The sequence below is a fragment of the Salmo salar genome, chromosome 13 (genome assembly GCF_965601325.2).
Source record: "Salmo salar chromosome 13, fSalSal1, whole genome shotgun sequence".
Taxonomy (NCBI): Eukaryota; Metazoa; Chordata; class Actinopteri; order Salmoniformes; family Salmonidae; genus Salmo; species Salmo salar.
Window position 1 is genome coordinate 28284262 of NC_138303.1, and position 11432 is coordinate 28295693.

An 11432-nucleotide genomic window follows, 5' to 3' on the forward strand; every position below is an offset into this window, starting at 1 on the left:
CAGCCACCGCCATGCTTGAAAATATGGAGAGTGATATTCAGTAATGTGTTGTGTTGGATTTGCCCCAAACACAACACTTTGTACTCAGGACAAAATTTGTATTGCTTTGTCACATTTTTTGCAGTATGACTTTAGTGCCTTGTCGCAAACAGGAGGCATGTTTGGGAATATTATTTATTCTGTACAGGCTTCCTTCTTTTCAGTCTGTCAATTAGGTTAGTATTGTGGAGTAACCACAATGTTGTTGATCCATCCTCAGTTTTCTCCTATCACAGCCATTAAAGTCACCATTGGCCTCATGGTGAAATCCCTGCGCGGTTTCCTTCCTCTCCGGCAACTGAGTTAGTAAGGATGCCTGTAGTCTAAGGATGCCTGTAGTCTGATGTCTTTGTAGTGACTCGGTATATTGATACACCATCCAAAGTGTAATTAATGCTCAAAGGGATTAATTCTCAAAGTGTAACCATGCTCAAGGGGACATTCAATGTCTTCTTTTTTTGTTTTGTTTTTACCAATAGGTGCCCCTCTTCCCGAGGCATTGGAAAACCCCCCTGGTCTTTGTAGTTGAATCTGTGTTTGAAATTCACTGCTCAACTGAGGGACCTTGCAGATAATTGTATGTGTGAGGTACAGAGATGGGGTAGTCATTCAAAAATTATTTTAAGCACTATTATTGCACACGGAGTGAGTCTCTGCAACTTATTATGTGACTTGCTAAGCACATTTTTATTCCTGAACTTGCCATAACAAAGGGGTTACTTATTGACTCAAGACATTTCAGCTTTTTATTAGTAATTCATTTGTAAAAATGATGAAAAACACAATTCCACTTTTACATTATGGGGTAGGCCTATTGTGCGTAGGCCAGTGACCCCCCCCAAAAATTAAATGAATGCTGTAACACAACAAAATGTGAAAAGATGAAAGGGGTTTGAGTACTTTCTGAAGGCACTGTATCTACTAATGACATTAGTGACAATGTTATGCCTCTCTCTCTTTCTCTCAATTCAATTCAATTCAATTCAATTCAAAGGGCTTTATTGGCATGGCAAACATATGTTTACATTGCCAAAGCGCACACACACACAGAGACAGACAGACAGACAGACAGAAGTGTTCCCTGCCCCTAAATTTCTTTAATGATTCACTGGCACAGTGGAACCACCCATTCATGACGTGATCCCAACCAGTCACTGCTCTCTGTAGCCTAATGCAGGACAACAGTGCTGTGCCCTGAGCTGGGACACTTGACTCGATCTGCGGGGCTTCAGTCAGTCGACAAGACATCGCTCCGGCTGCACGCACCTGCGACAGGTGGCCTAAGCTTCGTTTTAACCTTCACAAAAGGTAGGTTGAGAATGTACAGAATGCACTATATAATGTTACTGTAGCCTATAGATCCTTTTATGTCTTTACATTTATGGTGAATTGTTTGAAAAACAGTTTTATGTTCTATAACACTGGAAAATGTCCTCGAAGCCTTTTGAAATACTCAAAATAGCCTTTGTAAACACTCGAGGAATACAACGGTAAACATTAATAGGCTAGTAGTCTTTATTATACCCTCTTTGATATATGTATGCATGTTTTATGCTGTCATAAAAGGTCTGCTGAATTTTGAATAGTTTGTTTGCACCCCATTTGGATGTATTTCACAACTATGGTGTAATTTGAGAATATAATGCCTATAATAATTCCATACCTCTGATTAGATGGGTAATGCACTTGACTGTAAATAGTTATCAACCTTCAAATGAGTTTCTAACTTTTCACACCTCTACTGTAGCAAAATACAATCTACTCTTGATGACATATGACTGATCCACAAGATTGTATTTAGTTAAAGTAGAGGTTACTGTATTTATTCAGTAGACCTAAAGGTTAAACATTTCCCAAGATCAAGGAAGGAACATTTCAAAACATTCATCCATTCTTGGCAAGTGACTGTGTGGGGGAGGTTTGAATTGGTTTGAATCATGACCTAAGCCATCCTCTGCACATTTGTGGACGTGGGAATGGCAAAATAATATTTACCATGTAAACGTGTCCACTGATATGAACTCTTCAAAACACCAAATGTCCTTCGTTGTGCCTGTGTTGGGTTTCAAACCAGAACGACCAGTTTTTCAGGGTCAGACTGGCATAGGGGGACCAGCAGTAGCGTCACACAGATGGGGGTGCTATCATGTCATGATTTTCCTATTGTGTCCTTTTTTCAATGACAGGTCTATGAAACACTGATGTAGGCACCCCGGTGAGCACGGAATGGACCAAGACCATGGCAAATTCTAATCCAGTGAGTGTTTCTGTGGTGTGGTGTCCAACCACGGACAACCAGGCCGTTGTGCAAATGCAGTCAATTAAGGATTTAATTTTAGTTTTGGTTACTGGTTGTTTACACCGCTTTGCTCCATCATTCATTTTTTTTCTATGTGTCATCTAGCTTAGATCACCATCCTCCACCCTCAGTGAGGTCAACCTGGGACCTTCAGCAAACCCACAGTATGTACAGTATTAAAAGTCATGGGTTTCAATGATCCACAATGCCATGTAGAACTGACATCTGGCAACCCTTTACCAATGGAATTGTGGTCCTGATGTCATATTCATTCATTGCAACCACAACATACACTGAGTGTAAAAAACATTAAAAACACCTTCTCTTTCCATGATATAGACTGACCAGGTGAATCCAGGTGAAAGCTATGATCCCATATTGATGTCACTTGTTAAATCCACTTCAATCAGTGTAGATGAAGGGGAAGAGACAGGATAAAGAAAGATTTTTAAGCCTTGAGATAGTTGCGACATGGATTGTGTATGTGTGCCATTCAAAGGGTGAATGGGCAAGACAAAATATTTAAATGCCTTTGAACCGGGTATGGTAGTAGGTGACAGGCGCACCAGGTTTGTGTGAAGAACTGCAACGCTGCTGGGTTTTTCACGCTCAACAGTTTCCCGTATAGATCAAGAATGGTCCACTACCCAAAGGACATCCAGCCAACTTGACAACTGTGGGAAGCATTGGAGTGAACTTGGGCCAGCATCCCTGTGGAATGTTTTCAACACCTTGTAGAGAGGGAGGTGCTAAATATTAGGAAAGTGTTCTTAATGTTTTGTACACTCAGTGTACATTGCTGTACATGTGTTTTTGAGGCTTGATTAAAAATGTTATTTCATGGATCATACCAGTCATGTTGCGAGACGGTTGTCTCTGCCATAACCTGTTACGATAGGTGTTATGTCCATCCATATGACACAAATATCTGTATCATCATTCCTGTCTTGTTTCAGTGCCAAGCCCACTGACTTTGACTTTTTGGCTGTTATTGGAAAAGGGACCTTTGGGAAGGTAAGACTGCTGTTTGCCTGATAAAAGGCTGCATGCCTTCATCAATGATTAACTTAGTCTATGCATGACTGTTAAGGTTACCTTGATGAAAAGGCCAAAACCAAACAATGAATCAATGAATGAGGATAGTTTTTTACAAATTGTACTTAGGATGAGCAGCCATTTTTAATTCTTCCAGTCCAGTCACAGTTCTTTTTCATTGTGTCAATTACTTTTTTTCTATATTTTGTGTGACAGATAATAAAATATATTATGTGTGTACTCATTGCCCTTCTATTTTTAAGACAGGGTTATGATAAGAGAGTGTCATATTCGGAGTTGACGTTTTGAGGAAACAATCAGAAATGTACTGACAACCACCTTACATCCAGGTCCTGCTCGCCAAGCTCAAAGCTGACAATAAATTCTATGCTGTGAAAGTTCTACAGAAGAAAGTAATCCTGAAGAAAAAGGAGGTTGGTCTATAAACTTTTAATTTTGTTATTCATTATCACAACAAACTCGCAGATAGTTTATTTGGTTTCTGTTTTAAAGGTCAACTCAATTACACTAGCAAAACCCTTCATGTCAGTATATATTCAATTTGTGTATGATTTTCATTGTGTAGCAGAACTGGTTTAGCCTAAATCTGTATTGTGTTTCTAAGATAACATCTAATCTAATCTGAAGTGTGTTCTGTCCTTTGTACTCCAACAGACAGATTTTACAGCCCCCAGTCTCTGTTTTGTGTTTCATACATGCTGTACATTACCATAATCAGTACTGTTATATTCCCTGGGTTTTGTATCACTTGATAGTTATAACAATCATCAAATTAATCTTGGACTTTCTGAGCTATTTACAGACACACGTTACAGCTGTCTGACAGACTACTCAGTCCTGTAAAAAGAATGACTCCCTCCTCAAGTGAAGTTTTACCTCAATGAAGCCAACTTACTTTATATACTGAGAGCCTGTTGCCTGCCTTGGAACACAGGGCCATAGCTAAAGTGGAGAACACTAGTCAGAAGTGTGTAGGTGGCTGGACTTTCAGCAGCATAAATAACATTGACGACCTTGTAGGAAAGAGGTGTTCTATGCCCCTCTTTCTCTCTCTGTATATCGTCTCTTGTCTTGTGCTTGGGGCCGAAGCAGTGGTGGTGACAGAGGCCTGTATTCTGCTGTGTCCTGCCTTCTGCCTCATGTCCGCTGGTTCAATGCTGCTTTGTGTCCTCTAGCAAAAGAACATCATGGCAGAGAGGAACGTGCTGCTGAAGAGCCTGAAGCATCCTTTCCTGGTGGGCCTCCACTACTCCTTCCAGACCCCAGAGAAGCTCTACTTTGTCCTCGACTATGTCAACGGGGGAGAGGTAGCTAGCTAATGGCCCTGGGTCTTGTTTTTCAGGTTTCATATGGCTGTTTGGATATGGCAAATGATAAAAGGAGTGGACTGTAGCAATGTTCCCAATAAGTGATCCTTTATTTATATTAAAGCTGCCAAGCTATTGACAGCACAGAAGCAGCAATGCAGTGTGGCATAGCCTCAAGCCCTTGGCTCAATCAGTGTAGTGACAACAAACACATTACTCCCCTTTAATCATTGGCTCAGTCCAAAGTCTCTGTATCACGGCGTTATTATGAGTTAATAATGTAACAGGAGTAATATTACATGCATCGTCAGAGTCAAGCGTAGTGACAGTTAAAACAAAATGTCATAACTGTTTTCTCTCTCCTTTCTCCCTCTATCTCTAACATTTCTTTCTCTCTCTCATAGCTCTTCTTCCACCTGCAGAGGGAGCGGTGCTTCTTGGAGCCGAGGGCTCGGTTCTATGCTGCTGAGGTAGCCAGTGCCATCGGCTACCTTCACTCCCTCAACATCGTTTACAGGTCAGACACAGTTTACAAGGACATATTCAGGTAGAAACAACAGATTATTATGTACAGTATTGGGGTTTAGTGAACCAAATATATTTTTTTGTTCTTATTTAGAGATCTAAAGCCAGAGAATATTCTCTTAGACTCTCAGGTAAGTGTTGACTCATAAGTGGATGTAATGTTCTTCGATTGTTTTCAATATCTCTACTCACTTCCTTCTCATCTTAGAGAAGATGGTTCAAGAGTTCACAATACAGGATCATATGCAGTCTGTAAGTTCCTGTAATATTGGGATGGTGCTTAAAACGTGTGTTCCAGGGCCATGTGGTACTTACAGACTTTGGGCTGTGTAAAGAGGGAGTTGAGCCGGAGACCACCACGTCCACTTTCTGTGGAACCCCTGAGGTGAGGGATAGCCCTGAGATTGTGTCTGTGCTCAATTATATGTTAAAGATAACGCATGTCTAATAGTCACATGTAGTTCTATACAGTTGAAGTTGGAAGTTTACATACACTTAGGTTGGAGTCATGAAAACTCGTTTTTCAACCACTCCACAAATTTCTTGTTAAGGTTAGGACATCTACTTTGTGCACGACACAAGTAATTTTTCCAACATTGTTTACAGACAGATTATTTCACTTATAATTCACTGCATCACAATTCCAGTGGGTCAGAAGTTTACATACACTAAGTTGACTGTGCCTATAAACAGCTTGGAAAATTCCAGAAAATGATGTCATGGCTTTAGAAGCTTCTGATAGGCTAATTGACATAATTTGAGTCAATTAGAGGTGTACCTGTGGATGTATTTCAAGGCCTACCTTCAAACTCAGTGCCTCTTTGCTTGACATCATGGGAAAATCAAAAGAAATCATCCAAGACATCAGAATAGAAATTGTAGACCTCCACAAGTCTGATTCATCCTTAGGAGCAATTTCCAAATGCCTGAAGGTACCACGTTTATCTGTACAAACAATAGTACGCAAGTATAAACATGACGGGACCATGCAGCCGTCATACCACTCAGGAAGGAGATGCGTTTGTCTCCTAGAGATGAACGTACTTTGGTGCGAAAAAAGTGCAAATCAATCCCAGAACAAAAGCAAAGGATCTTGTGAAGATGCTGGAGAAAACAGGTACAAAAGTGTCTATATCCACAGTAAAACGAGTCCTATATCGACATAACCTGAAAGGCCACTGAGCAAGGAAGATGCCATTGCTCCAAAACCGTCATAAAAAATCCAGACTACAGCTTGCAACTGCACATGGGGACAAAGATCACACTTTTTGGAAAAATGTCCTCTGGTCTGATGAAACAAAAATTTAACTGTTTGGCCATAATGACCATTGTTATGTTTGGAGGAAAAATGGGGAGGCTTGCAAGCCGAAGAACACCATCCTAACCGTGAAGCATGGGGGTGGTAGCATCATGTTGTGGGGGTGCTTTGCTGCAGGAGGGACTGGCGCACTTCACAAAATAGATGGCATCATGAGGCAGGAAAACTATGTGGATATATTGAAGCAACATCTCAAGACATCAGTCAGTTAGTTAAAGCTTGGTCGCAAATGGGTCTTCCAAATGGACAATGACCCCAAGCATAATTCCAAAGTTGTGGCAAAATGGCTTAAGGACAACAAAGTCAAGGTATTGGAGTGGCCATCACAAAGCCAAACTTCTGACCCACTGGGAATGTGATGAAAGAAATTAAAGCTGAAATAAATCATTCTCTCTACTCTTATTCTGACATTTCACATTCTTAACATAAAGTGGTGATCCTAACTGACCTAAGACAGGGAATTTTTACTAGGATTAAATGTCAGGAATTGTGAAAAACTGAGTTTAAATGTATTTGGCTAAGGTGTATGTAAACTTCCGACTTCAACTGTATACAGTGCCTTAAGAAAGTATTCACACCGCTTGACTTTTTCCACATTTTGTTGTGTTACAAAGTGAGATAAAAAAAAAATTATTAAATTTTTTTCATCTACGATCTAGAAAAAATACTCTGTAATGTCAAAGTGAAAGAAAAATTCTAACATTTGTTTTCAATTCCTGGAAAATAAAATACTAATATATCTTGACTAGATAAGTATTCAACCCCTGAGTCAATACATGTTAGAATCACCTTTGGCAGCGATTACAGCTGTGAGTCTTTCTGGCTAAGTCTCTAAGAGCCTGGATTGTACAATATTTGCATATTATTCTGTAAAAAGAAATTCAAGCTCTGTCAAGTTTGTTATTGATCATTGCTAGACAGACATTTTCAAGTTTTGCCATAGATTTTCAAGCCAATTTGTCAAAGCTGTAACTAGGCCACTCACAAACATTTGTCTTGGTAAGCAACTCCAGTGTATATTTGGCCTTGTGTTTTAGGTAGATGTTCTGCTGAAAGGTGCATTTGTATTCCAGTGACTGTTGGAAAGGAGACTGAACCAAGTTTGCCTCTAGGATTTCCCTGTGCTTAGATCTATTCCATTTATTTTTATCCTAAAAAAACTCCCTAGTCCTTGCCTATAGCAAGCATACCAATAACATGATGCAGCCACCACCATGCTAAAATATGAAGAGTGGTATGTTGTGATATGTTGTGTTGGATTTGTACCAAACATAACACTTTCAATTCAGGACAGAAAGTAAATTTCTTTGCCACATTTTTGTCAGTATTACTTTAGAGACTTATTGGGAATATTTTTATTCTGTACAGGCTTCCTTATTTTCACTCTGTTATTTATGTTAGTATTGTAGAGTAACTACAATGTTGTTGATCCATCCTCAGTTACCTCCTATCACAGCCATTAAACTCTGTTTTAACTGTTTTAAAATCACCTTTGGCCTCACTGTGAAATCCCTGAACGGTTTCCTTTCTCTCCGGCAACTGAGAAAGGAAGGGCGCTTGTATCTTTGCAGTGACTGGGAGTGTTGATACACCATTCAAAGTGTAATTAATAACTGCACCATGCTCGAAGGGATATTCAATGTATATTTATATTTTTTTACCCATCTACCAATAGGTGCCCTTCTTTGCGAATCATTGGAAAACCTCCCTGGTCTTTGTGGTTGAATCTGTTCTTGAAATTCATTGCTCGACTGAGGGACCTTACAGATCATTGTATGTGTGGGGTACAGAGATGAAGTAGTCATTCAAAAATCATGTTAACACTATTATTGCACTCAGAGTGAGTCCATGCAACTTATTATGTGACTTGTTAAGCACATTTTTACTGCTGAAGTTATTTTGGCTTGCCATAACAAAAGGGTTGAATACTTATTGACTGAAGACGTTTCAGCTTGTCATTTTTAATTCATTTCTAAACATTTCTAAAAACATAATTCCACTTTGACATTATGGAGTATTGTGTGTAGATCAATAAAACAAAATCTACATTTAATCAATTTTATATTCAGGCTGTAACACAACAACATGTGGAAAAAGTCAAGTGGTCTGAATACTTTCTGAAGGCACAGTATATATGTTTATTTAACTCTCTCTGTCTCTGTAGTATTTGGCCCCTGAGGTTCTGCGTAAGGAGCCCTATGACCGCACAGTGGACTGGTGGTGTCTGGGAGCTGTGCTCTATGAGATGATCTATAGTCTTGTAAGTTTTTCAATCTTATATAGCCACTGTAATTAGCGCAATCTAAGGCCAACCCAAATATTGTTTACACGTGCAGAAAATGTCCAAGACAATTATGTTACCAACTTCAGGAAATGCTTCTGGAGTAGCTGGCTGCCACAGTACTGTGTCTGTTCTCTGCTCTACTCACCCGTTTCTGGTTTTCTAGCCCCCATTCTACAGCCGGGACGTGTCTGAAATGTACGATGGCATCCTACACAAGCCTCTGCCGCTGCCCCCAGGGAAGTCAGGCGCTGTCTGTAGTCTGCTCCAGGGCCTCCTGCAGAAAGACCAGCACCGCAGGTTGGGAGCCATCGCTGACTTTGTGAGTCACTGACTGGACCGTGTCCATGGACCATGGCACCTTATTCCCTTTCTAGCCCTACGTGGGCTCTGATCAAAAGTAGTCCACTACACGCTATTTCTGCAGTGGTGTAAAGTACTTAAGAAAAACTACTTTAAGGCACTACATAAGTAGTTTTTTGGGATATCTGTACTTAACTATTTATATTTCTGACAACTTTTACTTTCACTTCACTACATTCCCCCCCAAAATGTACTTTTTACTCCATACATTTTCGCTGACACCCCAAAAATACTTGTTACATTTTGAATGCTTAGCAGGACAGGGAAACGGTCCAATTCACGCACTTATCAAGAGATCATCCCTGGTCATCCTTACTGCCGCTGATCTGGCGGACTCACTAAACACACATGCGTCATTTGTAAATGTTTTAGTGTTGGTGTGTTCTCCTGGCTAGCCGTATATTTTAAATATAAGAAAACGGTGTCATCTGGTTTACTTAATATAACGAATGTGAAATGATTTATACTTTTGATATTGATACTTCAGTATATGTAAAACCAAATACTTATAGACTTTTACTCAAGTAGTATTTTACAGGGTGACTTTCACTTTTACTTGTCATTTTATTAAGTTATCTTTACTTTTACTCAAGTATGACAATTGGGTACTTTCTCCACCACATTTCTGAAGCACACTATGCCACTGCCGTTTACAGTGTTTCACACATTTTGAGTGAGTTATACACTGGTCATATCTTATATCATCCATTTTTTTACAGCTACAAATAAAGAACCATGTGTTCTTCTCCCCGATTAACTGGGATGACCTGTACCACAAGAGAATCACTCCTCCATACAACCCCAATGTGGTGAGTTGTTTGTGCTGCCAGCTGTTTCTTACCATCTTCTATAACTTCAAACTTCACAGCTTTTTTTCTAAAACTTTCTTTCACTACCTCATCTTTGTAACTTTCACTCTTACCTCTTTTCTCTAGGACTCCCCTCTATTTCCTAACAAGTCCCCTCTCTCTTCTCCTTTAGAAAGGGCCAGCGGACACACAGCACATAGACCCAGAGTTCACCAGAGAGATGGTGCCTAACTCAGTGGGCCGCACCCCTGAGCTCAACGCCGGCACCAGCAGCTCTAACGCATTCAATGGCTTCTCCTACGTTTCTGGTGAAGACAGCTTCCTTTGAGACAGGGAGGAAGGTTCCTCACAGCACCACCACTGCCGAGGCCGAGGTAGAAGTTACCCGTAACCACATATCTACAATTCGATTCCTTAACCGTAAATCCTAACCTTAACCTTTAAGTCAGGAGGATAAAACATATATTTTACCCTGGATTCAACAGTTAGTGGCAACCTCTATCAACTTCATTGGCCACGGTCATAGAAATGGAGCACATTGAATATCATGCATTTTTATGTAGGTGAAGCAAGAAAGAGATGTAAGAAAACATTTAAATGCACCACCCAACTGTTGCTTTTGCTGTAGGTGACTGCCCTATGAATTCTATTTATATGCCCTTGACTCTGCTTGATTTCTCATTTCAGGACAAAGTCTTTTTGCACATCCAATCGTGCTGGACTTTTTATTTGCTAGCAGATGTTGATTTACTTCTCCTTTCACTACAATGTAAAGTCAACAGTGTGACTACATAAAGGACATGTAAATACAGTACACGCTCCTAGATGCTATGTGTAGAAGGTAAAGCATCAGGTTCTATGGAAAGTTGTGGTGTATGGATTAAGATGGTCTGATTATCACTAGAACAGGAAGACACAAATGTGTGTGAAACTCTAGTCGAACCCATTCCTCTGCTCTTTAAGTGCTGCTTTTAATACAAACACTGTGGACTTTCCAAACATTTCTTAACTCGTTTGTTGAAAATATAAATTTTTGCATTGATTTGAGAATATGCTGTTTCTATTATCACTGACTTTTAGTAGATTAGAGTACATAAAGGCTTGACTGAAATGTTGCGTCCAGGGATGCTTAACAGCAACATAAACCTATGCCAGATTATTCTCACAGCTGTAAAGGTGCGTGCCATGGTGCTATTAACCTTGTTAAACAAAACATGTGACTGTGTCAGCACAATGGGTGACATTAAAGACTGTTGACATGCCAACACCATCTTAAAGATGACTGACATTCAATGAGGCACAGTTACAAGTATGTGTACATAACTTCACAATAAATCACTTCCCTATCCATATGTTTACCGTGTCTTGCGTTGACAGATTTTCTATCGATTAAACTTCGAAATTAAAACCAACTCTATGATGAAATAATTACTAC

The 11432-nt window shown here is 39.8% G+C and overlaps 1 protein-coding gene across 1 annotated transcript; it reads left to right on the forward strand.

Moving 5' to 3' along the window:
* The first annotated feature begins 1218 nt into the window (after positions 1 to 1218).
* On the forward strand, positions 1219 to 11345 carry sgk2a (serum/glucocorticoid regulated kinase 2a). Its single transcript, NM_001139943.1, is given in 13 exon segments — positions 1219 to 1347; positions 2226 to 2296; positions 2444 to 2502; positions 3295 to 3352; positions 3724 to 3807; positions 4570 to 4701; positions 5106 to 5218; positions 5321 to 5357; positions 5525 to 5611; positions 8709 to 8804; positions 8992 to 9147; positions 9908 to 9997; positions 10170 to 11345. Coding segments are annotated over 12 exon segments (1086 nt in total). The 5' UTR covers positions 1219 to 1347; positions 2226 to 2278; the 3' UTR covers positions 10326 to 11345.
* Positions 11346 to 11432: the final 87 nt, after the last annotated feature.